This window comes from Nematolebias whitei, chromosome 19, assembly GCF_014905685.2.
Source record: "Nematolebias whitei isolate Nwh7 chromosome 19, NemWhi1, whole genome shotgun sequence".
Taxonomy (NCBI): domain Eukaryota; kingdom Metazoa; phylum Chordata; class Actinopteri; order Cyprinodontiformes; family Rivulidae; genus Nematolebias; species Nematolebias whitei.
Window position 1 is genome coordinate 32,109,129 of NC_056516.1, and position 16,680 is coordinate 32,125,808.

Consider the following 16,680-nt stretch of genomic DNA (forward strand, 5'->3'; position numbering starts at 1 on the left):
GATGGATGGATGGCTGGATGGATGGCTGGATGAATGGATGGATGGATAAAATTGTACACCAAATGAAGAGTCAAGCGGGCTCTTCCGCACCATTCTGAATGCAATTTTTGCCCATTCTTTTTTTCCGTTTTCAAATGAATCCTCAAGTTCAACATTTGGCTTTTACTGATCTGAGAACAGTAGAGTTCTGAGAAGGCTATTCAAATTTAGTTGCAAGTGGGCCATATATAAAAATGATTAGGGGGTTTGAGCGCCACAGGTAATATTTTTTTTTACCTGCTGCCAAAAGGCAAAAACAGACGGTCACGGTTCTGTAATTGTGTGCGACTAAAAGCATTTCAAGAACCACTGGTTGACTTTGAATGAAACTTTTAGAAAGTTATCACTGGATGTACATTGATGTGCGCAGTATGTACAGTAAAAACCAGAGTACTAGAACATAGTTTATTCACTAAACATGCTAAATACCTGAGCAGGCGCTTGAAGGAACACGTAGCATGTTTTCATGGTAAATTACAAACTCCTGATTAGCTACACACCTGCTTGCAACTCTAAATTAACCTGCACATACATAGAAAAGCCAGTTAGTAAAGGGAGCCAGCAGACTTGTTGAATCTTTATGTCCTTAAACAAAAAGCTTTTAGATATTTAGATTAACCCTAACTTGAAAACAACTGTATTTTCCAGCTTATAAATAGCTCCGGAGTAGAAGTCTCATCAGTCAAAAAAACCTAACTGGCTTTTCGATGCGTGTGAATGTTTCTGTAAAGTGTCCTGAGACAACTTTGCTGTGAATTGGCGCTGTATAAAATAAACTGAACTGAATCTGCATCTTTCTAGACTTCTTCAGTCGTAACAAAAATGAGTTGGTTACGTTTGTGGTTTTTATTCTGATACGTTAAATTACCCAGAATTTTAATCTGGAATTCAATTTTTGTAGAAACGTTTAGCCAAAAGTTAAAAAGTGATCAGAAGTGACTTAATTTTTTATTCCTTTAGCTGCACCTTAATCTTTAGTAAAAGCTGAATGGTTTTGTCTCTGATCTTACTGAAGCCATACTTCCCATCACAAGGCCAAAAAATTGAGAGGGGGGAAAGAAAAAAAAGTGATGCTTTGTAGATTTTAAGAGATAAACTGCCAGATTCACTGTGTTTAATAACGTGTGAGCTATCTGTAGGAGTGGAGTGTGTAAAACCGTATGCAGGTTATGTAACGGCCCTGTGGAGACCGCTGGAGAGCGTTCAGTGGGATGTTTATCGGAGGAACACGAGATAATGAGATTTTCAATCAGACCTTGAAACAGACGAGAGGATTGAATCGTGACGAGCTGATCTATGTTGGCACGCTCAGGCATTGACCCGTTTGCACCTGCTAACACAACCGGGAAATGATACTAACCTTCCTTAAAGAAATGCACATCACCCTCCGCCTCACAAACCAGTTTTAAACAAATAAACCTTTAAACAAATACCCATACAGTATGGTTTACAGCTTCACAGAAAAGTAAATCAAAATCCTATTACTAGTGAAAATGTGCATTTTATTATAAAAACATTTATTTCAGGATAATTAATATCCTTTTAATGATCAAATTCAAGTGTCATACTTGTTTAGCTGCAGCTTGCACACAATTTCATGCAAAAGTCCATCTCTGCATTAAACTAGAAAATATTGCCTGCTCTGAAAATGCTGAGGGACTTTGCTCAAATTTGCTGAAAAAGGTGGAAGTGAAATTCATAACAGCTGAACTTTCAGTGTTAATTGGAATAATAATTTAAAAAAACTAAAAAAAAAACGTGAAACAGAAGGACAGACAAAGTAGAACGATGGAAAAAGCGCAAGGAAACAAAAACGGACGTAAAAGTGCATTGGAACACTAAAAGGACACAGAGACATAAAAAGACTAGAAGGCTGCATAAGAAAATGAATTCATATAGAGAAAAATTAAGCATAAGGAGAGTAAAAAGAAACCAATGTATGAGGTAAAAAGACCAAAAGCACACAGATATATAACGTTTTTATAGGATTCAGAAGGAACCATAAAAAGACATGGAGACATATAAAGAGAAAAAGAAAAGGCAAGGAGACAAACGTAAGCAAAAAAGATGCATACGGATAGCAAAAGGATCCATACGGAGACATAAGAGGTGAGAATGAAAGATTTTTTAGGGATGAACGATATTGGAATGGACAGTGCTTTTTATATCAGTGAGTTATTTTGATGGAATGGCCAATATTTAACTTTATCGCTAATATTGTCCGATACCATGCCGATAATATCGTGCATCCCTAATTTTGTTATAAAATTAGTTTTTATTGAGCCGTGAGAGATGAAATGATTAATATGTATTGATTTTTTTTTTTTTACATTTTCTTATTGATATTTAGCATGAAGACATCACTGTCTCCATCTCAGTATTAATTGTTAATAATTATTAATCTATGCTATAAAACAGAAACCTTCTCATAGTTTCAATCTTCGTTCTTCTGGCAACATCCGTTTCTGCGGCTCCTGTTGAAGGTAAACATCTTGCCGGTATTTTATTTTTTTACTAATCTAATTTTGTTTGTTTATTTGTTTTTTGTTTGTTTGTTTAAATTTAATTCCCTGAGGACCTAAAATGTTTCTGTTGTTTTCCAGAAAAGGAGCAGGAGGAAATAGAAGCTGAGGTCACAGAAACTATGGAGGGGGAGGTGTCTGAGGAGGAGGAGGGTAGGCCTATGTGTGAGAAAGAGAGAAACCGGCTTTTATTTTGAAAGGACATCATCTTTTCAGCAAATCCAAAACAAATTTCCCTCAACAAACAACCAAAACTGATTCTATCCAAACTGAACAAAGCAGATCTTCTGAACTCAACACAAAATTCACTTTAAAATGTTTTGTTTTTCACTTTTTTTTTTTATTATTCAGTTTGAACAAAAAAAAATCACAAAATAAATGTCCGATGAACAAGTTAACATATTTTGTGTCAATTCGCCTGTTGTTTTCTGAAAATGATCAAAATATTAAACTATTAAACGTTATTTATGGATGACTTGCAGCCAAATTAACTAAATCTTTGTCATCAACTTAATGTTTATTTACAAATCCATAAACACTAATTAATTATTTAAACATTCATTATGAAGTTGGAATCAATACCTTTTGAAGTTTCAGAGAACAACTCATATTGTTCGCAAAGAAACATGTTTAAAGACTATTTTGGATATTAAATCATACAAAACTGATTTTAATCAAAGTTTCTCAATGTCTGAAGAAAGACTTTTTGTTTAAATTGACATTTCTTACTGATAGTATTCAATATTTTATTTTAGAAGCTATAATATTCATCAATAAGGTGTTAAAATTCTGTGATTCACGAAATAATTCATGACCAAATGGTGCTTCTTTTTTTTTTTTAAAAGAAGATTGAAACTTAAAGAGCGGTGCAGTGGTGTGTTTTTCAGTCTGCAGGGTATTTTATATTCAGAATCAGAATCAGCCTTTATTGTCATTGCACAGAAGCACAACAAAATTTAATTTCAGTACAGCCGTCCAGAGAAACAAAACGACAACCGAACAACATAAGACATGGGTAGACGGGTGCCTGAGGCTGCAGCCTCATGGGAGGCGCTGCCCTTTTCATTAGATAAGAAAAAGAGAAACACGAAGAAAGAGGAAGTAAAAAAAATCATATCTCACACGGTGTCCCTAACAGGAAACAAGGTGAGGTTGCAAAAAAACCTTCAGAACAAAAGAATAACGTACAGATGACATACTAACACATACACATGTGGAGTTTTTTTGTTGTTAAATTTTAATAATTATTTATTATTCTTAATATTTTAATAATTTTTTTTTGCACATTATTACCATTCGCTTGTCCGTGTTTAACTAAAACAAGATTTAAAGATAAAGAAAAAGGGGAAAAAACACAAAAACAAAGACATGAAGTTTGCTTTATACAAGCAAAACAGTGAAAAAAGGTCAAATGGACTAAACTAAAAATAAAATAAACAGCTGAATAATAAACATAAAAAAATGAATACTTCCCTTGCGTATTTAACATCTGACCAAATAAAAATGATAAACCTTCTTATAATTAGAGAAATAAATGTTGGATTTTTTTCCTTTTCAGATGATGATGATGATGACTCCAAGAGTCAGGATTTAATTATGGGTGAGAGGCTTAAACACACAATGACCTTCACCATATAAACATGCATAAACTGAACTTTAACATTAAAAATTAACTTTATTTTTTAATTAACGAGGTTATAAAAGGCGAGGCTCATGAATCTTTCACACGATGAGTTTAGTGGAACGAGTTTCACAAATGGCCCTTCTTCTTTTTTTCACTGAAACAACCATTTTTAACAACTTTACGTGGATAATTAAATTTATTCACATCAAACTGTTCCTCTGTTTTTAAAGAGTTTCCAGACAGAAAACATTTGATATGGATTTAATGTTTTTTAATATTTAATGCCATTTATCTTTATTTTAATGACATTGACATGTTTTTAATAAACTGATGTTTCTTTCTGCTGATGGAAACAGAAGGTTCATTCATGCTGAACACCTGATCCCCTGTCCTCCCCCTGTCCTCCCCCTGGCCTCCCCCGTCCTCCCCTTCTCTCTGCCCCCTGCAGTTCTTGGAGCTCAGCAGACCACCGTGTCGGCAGCAGCCGGAGGTTCAGGTGAGTCAGCCCTGATCAGATGTTTCCCTCCTGAAATGTTTGCCTGTTCCGGTTTGGGCTCATGTTTAATCCAGATTAACTGGCTGGTATTCTGACCAGGATTAGTCTGACTCGGTCCGGTCCACATCCTGAGCTCTCTGCCCAGTAACGCATCAAGTTCTTGCTCTCCTGTTGCAGCAGGAGGTGAGGGTTAGAGCTGCAACGACACCTGCCGAAAGTCATCTAAGTGCAGGGGAAATCCTCAAACTTTAGTTTTTATTCTGAAAAAATATCAGGTGCAACTGCAAAAGGTTCATTTTAATGAAATGTTAAAACAAGAATGAATTTGGAGTAAAACAATACGAAAAAAGTTGTTTAAAAAGATTTTTATTAAGCAAATGTCTTTTTTAACGAAGCTCCACCTGTTCCATGGAACAGCTTGTGTTTTGAAATGTATGAGCTTCGTTAAGGGAGAATATTGATTGTCAGAAACAAATACTGATTTTTTTTTATTATTATTAACTGAAAAACACATTAATGAGGTGTTAATAATAAAAAGCTTGATGATAATGTCAGCTAGGCATGTCAGGAAGGCAAACATCTCTTCAGTATTTCATATATATATATATATTTGTCTGACTCAGTTGAGTTTTCTTTGCAGGTGTTTCCTTAAATATCCACGACCTTAGTGGTGAGTTGACCTTTTATTTAAGACTTGATCATCTGTGCAGACATTTTTTAACAATGAATTGTTGCCTGATTGATCCACAGATCTAAAAATCTTTAGGTAATTGAACAAAATATGGTGTCGCTAGAGATAAATCAGCAACTTGCTTGAGTTTTCCATCCATCCATTTTCATCACCTGCTTCTCCTTTCTGAGTTGTGAGGATACGGTGCCACTGTTCGACACATCCTCTCAAAGACGAGACAAAATCTTGGTGGAACTTTTTTTTTTAACTCAAACTTTTTTACTTTAGAACAGACAGTTCCAAAACCAGCACCTAATCTCCATCTATTCCACCAGAGAATGAAATGATAAACCAATCAGTCAGATTTACTATAAAATGGATGATCATGTGCACGCTGATAAGATCCCAACAGATATGAGAAGGGTTTTAAGGATTTGACTGTTTTTCTTTATTAGTATTTCAGTTATTAATTGTTTCAAAAAAATTAAAACAAGGAAAATGCAACTTAAGTAGCAAAATAAATAAGATTTTAAGGGCAGGTATTTGTCTTCCATCCTGATGAAGATTATGTGATTCTTCTCAGCATCCAGTGGTCAGTCAGCAGAAGGAGGACCACATGATGCAGCTGCAGGAGGTTCTACAGGTGAACAAGTTCAGACAGGTAAAGAACCCAGTCAGAGAGACATCGTCATGGAGATGGTTTGGTGGATGGATTGTGCTTAGTTGATATTAAAGTAATATTAAATGGTTTTGGTGTCTGGTTGCTCTTTTTGGTGTTACAAAGTTTGACATTTTTGTTTTTTGTTACTTGGTGGTTGGTTGGTCAGGATTTAGTTTTACTAACAGTAATGAGTTCTTTTTGTTAATTTCACCTTCAGTTTTGTTGGTGTTTGATAGATGTTTAGTTCATGTTTAGTTCATGTTTAGTTCATGTTTAGTTCATGTTTGGTTTGGTTGATGATTTGGTTTATGATTTTGTGGATGCTTGATTTGGTTGACTGTTTGATAAATGTTTGGTTGGGTTTGGTTGATGGATTGGTGGCTGTGTAATTTGGTAGATGGTTTGGTGGATGATTGGTTTGGTTGATGGTTTTAGTGGATGTTTGGTTTGGTTTGGTTGATGGTTTAGTGGATGATTGGTTTGGTTGATGGTTTGGTTTGATTGATGGTTTGGTTTGGTTGATGGTTTGGTGGCTGTGTGGTTTGGTTGATGGTTTCTTGGTGTTTGGTTAGGTTTTGTTGGTGTTTGGCCTGTTGATGCTTGATTTGTGTTTTGTTTCCATTATGTTGGTGTTTAGAATGAATTATTTAACTGGTTACATTAGTATAATACAATAAAAATCAATATAGCTTTGTATTACTTTATGTGATGCTGATTTCTCTAATGTTACAACACTGCAACTCGTTATAATTTTCTCATTTTTATATAATAATAAATTATATTTCTACTTTTGTAGTTTTTATAACAGTTTACATTTCAAACGTTTCTTTTTATGTCTCAGGTCATGTAGATGGTGCGTCCTCTGTGGGCTTGGCAGGTGACTTTTACTTCCTGTTTCATCAGTCAGACATATTAACCGTTCAGTCACATGTTTAAAATCTGTACTTACTGTACCTGTAGCCACAAAGTTTGTGTCATAATTAGCAAATGTTTGTTTCAATATTGTTGTCATTAGCTGGATTCACTACTCCACATTCAGGTTACAAATACAAGCGTTCAGAATGTTATATTTAAAAATAAGTGTTAGTTGTTTCAAAGAGGGTTGGGTTCACTGCAGCAGCTCCACTGAGAAGACACCATCTAAGTTGTTATCCAACCATCCCAGTTCTATTTTTATTGACTACTCCTTCATAATAAGGTCCAGTTAATTACAGCTCAAACACTTAAAGATGCTAATTTAATGTTGTCACTGATTTTAGGCAAAAATAAAGAGGATATTTGTTTGTTTCTTTCTTGGTTTTAGTTTATATTTCTCATGACATCAAATTAAATTCTTCTTGATTTGTTTGTTTTTTCAACAGTTGGACATCCAAACAGCTCATTAGGTAAACTGTTCTGTTCATTTATTAAAAAAACAAAAATCTCTGCTTTCGTGCCAAAATGTTTTGGTTGTATTTTTACATTTTCTGGAAGTAAAATGTGAAAAACAAATTTGTTCAAATAAACTAAAGTTTTTGTTAACTGACTTATCTAAAACCTTTAAAAGGACAAATTTAGTCTCTATTGTCTTCAGTTTCTGTTATTGTAGTTTTGCTTTAAAATGCTTTTTGAAAAAGAAAAAAAATCACATAGTTTGACTCCTTTTATGTTTTTCTTTACAATTCACCATTTCTCATGTAAATTTCCCTAAACTGTCTCTAATGTACAAATAATAAAATGAAAAATAAAGTAAGCCAGTAAAACTTTATTTTCTAATGCTGTTCTTTTAGGTTCTGCAGATACTTCAGGGTTTGCTGATTCTGCAGGGTCTGGTGTTTTTTTGGGTTCTGCTGTTTCGGCAGGTTCTGCAGACCCTGGAGTGGCTTCAGGTTCTGCAGTCTTATCGGGGTCTGTAGGTTCTGCAGGGTCTGTAGGTTCTGCAGGGTCTGGAGCAGTGGATCTTGGTGTCTCTGTGGATCAGGCTCATTCAGCAGGTAAACAATGTTATTTTTAACAGAAACACATGTTTGTGTAACAAATTATTTGATAAAATATTAAAAGTGTTCAAGTTAAATGTCAATTAAAACTCATTTCTGTTTTTTTGTAGCCAAAGACCCATTGGCTTCATCTCACACAGAAATGAGCGGTAAAACATTTTGTCACTCTGTTTATTGTGTCCAGTTTATTAAGAGCCGACTGGTCCATTCACACTGAGCTGCAGTAAAATATCTTCCATTTCAGCCCGGGCTTGATCAAATAACTGCTGTGGGTTTTGTGAGGCTGGGATTCAGCCAAGCAGATAAATTTGAGATGGAAAAAGAAAATTAATTCCAGTTGTGCATTTAATTTTTAGCCTCCAAGTTTGACCTTTTAACAAGTAATAAAATTCTAAATTAAAAATAAACAGCAAAAATAGTAATTTCACAAAAACAAAGACCATTAAGTCTCTTTACTAAATCAATTTGTAGTGCAAATGACAAACTTATTGATATTTTCATGTAAAAAGCTTCTCAGCTGTAAAATATTTTATTTCCGTCTGCAGGCCCTTATGGAGTCCACTCAGAGTCCAATGGTAAATGTTTTTATAATTCTTTTAATAACTGTATTTAAAGCTATTTAATTATACCCCACACATGCAGTGTGTTACACTCAGGGAATATTCTAAGGTCTAAAAAATGGTTGGAAACTTCCCTTTTGTGCAGGAAATGGACAGAAGCTGCTGAACGGAGGAGGAGGCGGAGCTGGAGTGGACAGTCAGACAGGTAAGGGGTGGGGCACAGAGATGATTGATGGATGAGATTAGACCGGAAAAGAGCAGAAAATATGTTTTAATTGAAAATCAAGTTAAATACCGTCATGTTTTGGAAATCTTACTTCAGGTGTGCTGAAGGCAAAAGAGGCAACAAAATCTGTTTTGAACCAGAGGGACTGTAAATAAAATATGAAACTAAAACCAGTATACTCCAATCCAAACCCTGACTTGAACAGTTTCTCTACCTGTGAGCTTACCTGCCTCTCTGTGTCTGTTTTGATTGTCTCTCAGGGGATTTAGGTTCATTAGGAGGTGAAGTTTCTCACCTGGATTATACAGGTAACAGTGGATGTCAACTTTCTTTTATGAAGCAAAATTTGTTTTTGAGGCGTGTTTGGCTCTCCTAAAAATGTGTATTTAATGTTTGCATTTGGGATATTCTTTACATGTCAAACTGGAAAATAAAATATTGCAGTGTAAAAACTTTCTGCAAAAAAAAAAAGACAGAAAAGCAATGCTTGCAAAAAAAATTACAATTGTATAAAATCATAAGAAGGGACACATTTAACCACTTAATCAATTTTTTTTGTCTGCAATTAATGTATAAAATGATAAATGAACAAAACTTCATGTTATTGTATAGTTTGTCAATATAGTATAATATAATGATTTACATTTAATCAAGTTAACTTATTATTGATTTATAAAGCTTCAGTAAAAGGGCTTCATGTAAGACGCACATGACAATTCAATTAGGAGAAATGTTTCATGTGAACTTTAAGTTAACATCTCTTTATATGGTAAAATTAGTTTCGAAAAGAGATGAGTGAACTTGTTAAAAGTTGTTTAATTAAGCTCTTTAAATTTGATTCTAAGTTTATATAAATTTGTAAAAAAAAAAAAACATGTAAACCAGACAAAGCCCAGTTAGTCAACAAATCTTCTAAACCCTTTTTTTACAGTGCAGTTTTACAAACTTGCTGCGGTATCCAGCTCCTCATTCAGCTTTCTTCTAACCCAAACATATGGTTCATGGGCAGAGATAACTTTCTCAGCCATAGTTAAAAACATCCATAAACTTTGACCAAAAATTCCCCAACATTTACCCACAGAGGGGTGGATTTTTGTGATGTGTGATGCACAGTAGGTTTATTTAATCCATTAAAAAGTAAGAATTGTGCAGAACCTTACCTAAAGAAGTTGCTTTAAATAAAATGTTGCATTATTTTATTTGTTTACAGCAAAAGTCTTCTAATGATTTTCATGTCTGCATTAATCTGCAGCTCATTTGTTTCCTTCTTTCAGGAGTCGTAGATCCATCCAGCCATGACTACCTGCACGGCCTTATGGGTAAGTCCTACTTCACAATGACTTTTTTATTTCTTTAGTACTGAACTCCACTGAACTCCCGACAAATAAATAAATAAACAAATAAATAAATAAACCAGACCACCTTTGGTTTGATATTCTTTACTTTCAGAAAAGCAACACATAAGTATTGTATTATAAATATTATTACACAAAAAATGTGCAGAGAAACGTTTCGATTTCTGCTTCATGATGTTTTTGTACATTTTACACATTCAGGTGATAAACTGAGACAAGATGAGCTGCATGAAGGTCCGAGAGAGCAAATTGTGTTGCACAAGAAGAAATATTTAAGATTTTTATGGCAGAACTGGTTTAAATAATTTAAATAAAAGTGTTGATTTTTTTGACTGGGATTTTAAACAAAAAACTGCAGGTTATTTCAAAGCCCTGCTGGAGTTTGATTGATTTGTTAGACTAAACTAATAATGATGGGACAAGAAGTCCTCCAGAGTCTAAGCTGGATGAAGAGCCTGAACGTGACCTGGTTCAGGACTTCTGAGACTCTGGTGGGTTTTAAAGAAAAGTAACAGTTTCAAAACTGAGCTCAAGTAGTAAAAAATGTTCACATTGCCTGGTGATGTCAAAAACTGTGGAGCATTAAAACTCAATAATGTTTCACTTTGTCTTCATCCAAACTTTACTCTTTTAAAAACCTCTGAAGCTCATTAGTTGTTGTTGTCGTCAGGTGGGGGTCTGACGGATCCTTTCAGCGCCGCCGGCCACGTTCCAGGTTTGAGTTCAGATCTGTTTCTGAAGTTCTTTGAAAGGACTGCGTATCAGTGCAGGATGAAGTGATCTTTACAGACGATCGAACTCTGAAAGAAGTTCTGATTCATTTTGTTCTGACAGGTCACATGACCCCACCAACGCACCTGGACCTCTCAGGTATGACTTCTTATTCCTCGAGAAGTTCACGTTGAACTTAGAAAAAAATGATGTTTTACCTCTGAATTGAATTTGAAGAGATCTCACCAGTTGTAGCAGTGATTAGTCCTGTCGCAATAAAACAATAAATGAGTTAATCGTGTGATAAATTAAAATTATCCACCTCATTTTCATTTATCGGCTTTATCGTTTCCTCGTGTCTCTCACTTTCTACTGAAGACACTGGATGATAAAAAGCTCAACTCTGGTGCTCTTCACTGACCCCCTCTGTTTTTCTTTTCTTTTAAATCTGTTTTAACCGTCCAAAATTGTGTTTATGGATCGTTAAAAGCAGCTAAGCCGAGAAGATAAACTACGAGCTAAGCTAACAGGCCGACCTCGAGAAAAAAAAACAACTCGGTTTTGTCGAAGCTCCAAAATTCACCGTTGAAACTCGTGCCTTCGTATAAAAAGTTGGTTTTGTCTGCAAAAAGAAGCTAAGAACTTATTTACTGATTTTTTTATTAAAAGATTTGTGTGACAAATGCTACGCTAAAGAGCTCAAACTACACTGAGCGGCTGCCATTTTGAGAACCGGACAAATGAAGGAGAGACAGCCCATGTCACGTCATGGGGCCTCCCTCCCATTTTTCTTAAAGAGACACGCTGCTCCTTCCCTCACTATCCATCCTTCAGTTCAAACAGTCTTATACTGCCATCCAGTGGTGATAAAAGGTACTACACTTAAATAACCAACATTTTTTTCTTAAATTTGACAATAATTACTAATTATTGTCAAATTTCAAACAATATTATCGTTTATCGCAATAATTTCTGAGACAATTAATCACGCAGTAAAATGAGTTATCGTGACAGGAAGTGATGGGGTGTTTGTGTTTCAGTGGTGGGTTCTGGTGTGACAGCAGCTGCAGAGCAGAACCTTCTGGACTCAGTTGGAGGAACTGCCATCTCCTCCAAAGGTAATAATAACACAACATCTTTAATCTGATTCAGTTCCAGACAAACCATTTGTGTTTTTTAATTATATCTTGATTTCACCCCCCCCCCCTGTTTTCTGCTGCTGAAGACGTCGCTCATCAATCTGCCGGCAGCACCGACCAATCAGGAGCCGGCGGCGCTGCGCTGAGTTCAGGATTCGACCAGTCGCTGTCCAGCTCTTTGTCAGGTTCCTCTGCAGGTGAGTTAAAGGAAAACTTTTACAATCAAACCCCATTAATCTAATTTAACCGCAGCTCTTTCTCAAAGATAAGTAAGAAAGTTTGTTTTTCTTCATCGTGTGCAGTTTCCTCCTCATCCTCAGCAGGCAGTGCGGCTCACAGAGAGCAGACAGGTAAGCTCACCTGCTCAGACTTCCTGCAGTCCTTTACTACATTTACTGCACAAATGTTTTATTTGTCCTCACAGATGGAGCAGATTCACCGGACGCTATCGGTAAAAACAGATGTTTTTTATCTCTCTTCGTTTTCAGTTCAGTTTGCTGCTCAAGTAAAAAAATGAATAATGTTTTAAATTTTTAGGAAATGGTCGACAGACTCTGCTCACAGACAGAGGTAAACATTTATCTCTTTTAAACCGATTTTCACTTTTAGAGCTACTCGTAACATTAAATAACCTCATGTGTTTTACTGTTATATAAAGTTTAACCAACATATTTGAAGGTTTATTGTTGATATATTTTTTTAAATGACACATTCATCACTAACAGTTTAGATTTGCATTTAGCCCCGGTACATAATTTAAAGCTGCACTATCAGATCAGTTTCTTTGATTTAACCCTTGTGTTGTTTGTTTGTTTGTTTGTTTTTGCAGCTGTAACGGAGAGGCTGGTGTCCGTCAGCGATCTTCAGACTCTGCAAACTGACCTCACAGGTACAGCTGCTGGATCATTAATGTTCAGCTGTGGACCGAAGCTTCACCCGGCAGCTGGTGATCTTTGAGTTTTTGTGGCTTCCTTTAGAAATAAAATTTGTTGACTGATTATTTACAGTCTGGACAGTAGTTCCAGCAGGAAAACTACTCTGAGGGCTGAGGTCTTTTCCACAGTTCATACTGAAGGGCTTACAAGAAGCTCTTTTATTTCATTTGTTGTGAAATGTTGTAATGCATAGTCTTATATCGATGATAATGATGATGATGTCATCAGGTGGTACAGAGTCTGTGACCCGTCTTCACCACGACCTCACAGGTGAGATAGACCGACTGATCAATAAAACTGATAAATCAACTGTCTAACTGATGAAACTGACTCTGTGTTCTGATTGGCTCCAGCCACTGCTCTTGAATTTGGCCGTGACGTCACAGGTAGGACTGGTTGCTATAGCAACTCGCTCGTTAATAGAGATTGGGATGATTCACTTTCTGTCAAACGGTTATGCATTACAGAGAGGTCGCCCATCACTGCCAACACAGAATCTGCAGACAGCGTCACGAACACACTGAGCCCAGGTGCACCTGTCTGTCTGACTCACACCTGTCTGTATGACACACCTGTCAGTATGACACACCTGTCTTGTATGACACACCTGTCTTGTATGACACATACCTTTCTGCCTGACGCACACCTGCTTTTTTGATGCATACCTGTCTGTATGACACACCTGTCTGTGTGACACACACCTGTCTGTCTGACACACCTGTCTGTCTGACACACCTGTCTGTCTGACACGCCTGCTATTTGACACACCTGTCAGTCTAGCATACCTTTCTGTCTACAAAACACCTGTCTGTAACACAACTGTCTGTCTGACACACACCAGTCTGACACACATCTGTCTGTGCAATGCACATCTGTATGTCTGACACACACCCATCTGCATGACACACAACTGTCTGTCTGACACGCCTGCTATTTGACACACCTGTCAGTCTAGCATACCTTTCTGTCTACAAAACACCTGTCTGTAACACAACTGTCTGTCTGACACACATCTGTCTGTGTAATGCACATCTGTATGTCTGACACACATCTGTCTGACACACACCAGTCTGACACACATCTGTCTGTGTAATGCACATCTGTATGTCTGACACACACCTATCTGACACACACCTGCTATTTGACACACCTGTTTAACAAATACCTGTCTGTAAAACACCAGTTTGTCTAACACACATCTGTCTGTCTGACACACCTGGGTATATGTCACATCTGTCTAACACTCCATTCTGTCTAACAAACACCTGTCTGTCTGACGCACACATGTCTGTCTGACACACCTGATTCTTTAACACAAATGTCTAACATACGTTTCAGTCTAACACACGCCTGTCTGTCTGACACACATCTGTCTGTCTGACACATATCTGTCTGTCTGACATAATCTTGATGAATGAACGACTGTCTCTTGTTTGTTTGTTTGTTTGTTTGATCAGTTTCAGGTGTTTACTCCAAAACAGACCTGGTTACCATGACAGCAGACTCCACAGGAACAATTCCAGGTAAGGCTTGTCCTCAAACATGGCTGTCAGTAAAATCAGGAGGCAGATGGGAGGTCAAAGGTCAGATAAGTTTTTAAACAGTGTGTGTTTTTAGTTCCAGCAGGTCCAACAGGAACTCCACTTGATTCCAGTAAGTTCTGTTTAATTTCAAAGAAGAAGAGACGTTTCTCTTGTGTTGGTCTTTTTTTTCCTCTGTACTGGAAATATTTGTTTGTCTTGATACACTTATTAAAATGTGCACGTGTGTGTGTGTGTGTGTTCATTTACAGGTCATCCAGCAGTAACAGATAACACACCGATGGCTGGTAAGTTTTACATTTGCACACTGGTTTAGTGAGTGTAAACTGTTTTTTTTAAAAAGGCTAAATTCTTAAAAATCACAACTTCAAACAGTCTGAAATTCTAAAAAGAGTTTGTTGTCTGTAAAATAATGAAATAAATCCAAACACATGCCCTGCTTTGTTTAAAATGGTTTATATAAAATCTTTAAAGCAGTTATCAGACCTAAGTTCTTGTGTTTAAAACTACACAACCAATGAATGTAGAACTTAGTTGAAAACACACCTAAGACAAAGCTGTGGACGATTTTAAAACCAGTTTTAAAACCAGTTTTAAACGCCTCAAATCTGTTTCAAATTAGATGAAATAAAACAAATCTGAGACTAGTCTACAAACATTTTTCAAACAAAATTAAAACCAGTTTTTAAACACTCTGGCTGAATGCAGCCTGAAATGCACCAAATTTAATATCCATATCTAAATGATTGTAGAAGAATAAATAAATTCATTCATTCAACCTTTATTTAGACAGGTTAATCACATTGAGCCTCGAGGACTCATTTACAAGAGAGACCTGATTTCAACAAAGAATGATGACAACAATGGACAATTATAAAAGAGGCATACAGATTTATTTATTTTTACAAATTAAAATAAGATGGCAACAAATTAAAATAAGATGGCAAATTAAGCTACAAGAGTGAAGTTCTTTTAGTTCAGGGCTCAGAACGTTGTGTCTGATCTGAGATCAGTTGCTGAAGGCTTGTTCTTTCTCTTTTCTTGGTTCTGCGTGTCCTCTGCAGGTCCAGTTACTGAACAGTACAACCCATCTGGTCAAGGTCCTGAAGGTCAGTAACACCTCACTCTGACCTCTGCTTTAATCTGAATTTATTTCATTTGTATATTTTTAACCCTCTTCTTCAGCACTTTCATGTTCTAAGTTCTCTGTTAATGGTTTTAAAGCAAACCCGTGTTCTTCTAACTTGCATAAACCAAATGTCCCCAACAGGTCATTTTCTTAGTTTTTTCCAGGAACGCGCTGGTGAACTCGGTAACCTCACCCTTAATGATTCCTAAAGGACTTTATTTAAGAAAATAGAAAAGAAGAAGTTTGGTAACAAAAAAAAAAAAAGAAGCACAGAACAGGTCAAATATTATGAGTAGCCAACAGAAAGGAAAATGGAAATTGAAGCAAAAAAAAAAGAGTTTATTTATTTATTTTTCATTCATTCAACCTTTATTTAGACAGAGAAGTCACATTGAGCCTAGAAGACTCTTTTACAAGTGAGACCTGTTTAGACAGACAATAAGTAATGAAACTGGACACATGTAGGAATTGGAGGCGAAAAAATTCCTATCAGACTCTTTCTTCGTGGCTGAGAAGAAAAATTCTTAATATTAAAAAACACCTCGCACAAACAGCACATAGTGACGTAGACAATCTGCAGAGGGGGGAGACGACGAGAGCAGTGAGCATGTCCATAGACGCTCTCGAGGACGCTGTAAGAGTTCTGATGAGGATGGAATAATCAGCCAGTTCCCTCCGGTGAGATCCGTAAACATTCTCGAGGGAAGTCGGGGAATGGCCAAGGACAACGCCTACGGGAATCCAAGAGTCCTGAAATGATGACACAATGTTTATTCAGGCGGTTTCATCTGGTTGATCAGTTGGAAATTCCTCGATGGGGGGGGGGGGGGGGGGGGGGGGGGCGTCAGATCATATGTTCTCCAGGCGAACTCAAATAAGATGACCTTCAAGGCCAGCCAGGGGAACCAAATTCAGATAAACACAGTTGTTTTGGGGACAGGCAGAACTTAATGACATCTACCTTGAGTCTGTGTTGGTCCAAACGGTTCCGAAATGTCCACATTGAATGGCCACACCGATGGAACGTGCCTGAGTAAAATCCCCGAGATCTGATCCATTCTGCCCAAAGCATCATAAAACTTTACAACAGGGGTGT

General features: G+C 36.6%; 1 protein-coding gene and 1 long non-coding RNA gene across 2 annotated transcripts; both read left to right on the forward strand.

Moving 5' to 3' along the window:
* The first annotated feature begins 6,861 nt into the window (after nucleotides 1-6,861).
* On the forward strand, nucleotides 6,862-7,818 carry LOC119425772. The gene is made up of 3 exons (XR_005187580.1): nucleotides 6,862-6,889; nucleotides 7,374-7,397; nucleotides 7,782-7,818. It is a non-coding gene; the product is annotated as an uncharacterized LOC119425772 (long non-coding RNA).
* Nucleotides 7,819-7,878: 60 nt separating this feature from the next.
* Nucleotides 7,879-14,803, forward strand: si:ch211-80h18.1 (uncharacterized protein LOC555593 homolog). The gene is made up of 19 exons (XM_037693001.1): nucleotides 7,879-7,985; nucleotides 8,099-8,137; nucleotides 8,534-8,563; nucleotides 8,694-8,753; nucleotides 9,035-9,082; nucleotides 10,049-10,093; nucleotides 10,800-10,844; nucleotides 10,964-10,999; nucleotides 11,881-11,958; nucleotides 12,066-12,176; nucleotides 12,282-12,329; nucleotides 12,404-12,430; nucleotides 12,517-12,549; nucleotides 12,809-12,868; nucleotides 13,143-13,184; nucleotides 13,268-13,300; nucleotides 13,382-13,444; nucleotides 14,372-14,437; nucleotides 14,799-14,803. Exons 2-19 carry the CDS (start codon nucleotides 8,131-8,133, stop codon nucleotides 14,801-14,803), a joined length of 837 nt encoding a protein of 278 aa, XP_037548929.1. The 5' UTR covers nucleotides 7,879-7,985; nucleotides 8,099-8,130.
* Nucleotides 14,804-16,680: the final 1,877 nt, after the last annotated feature.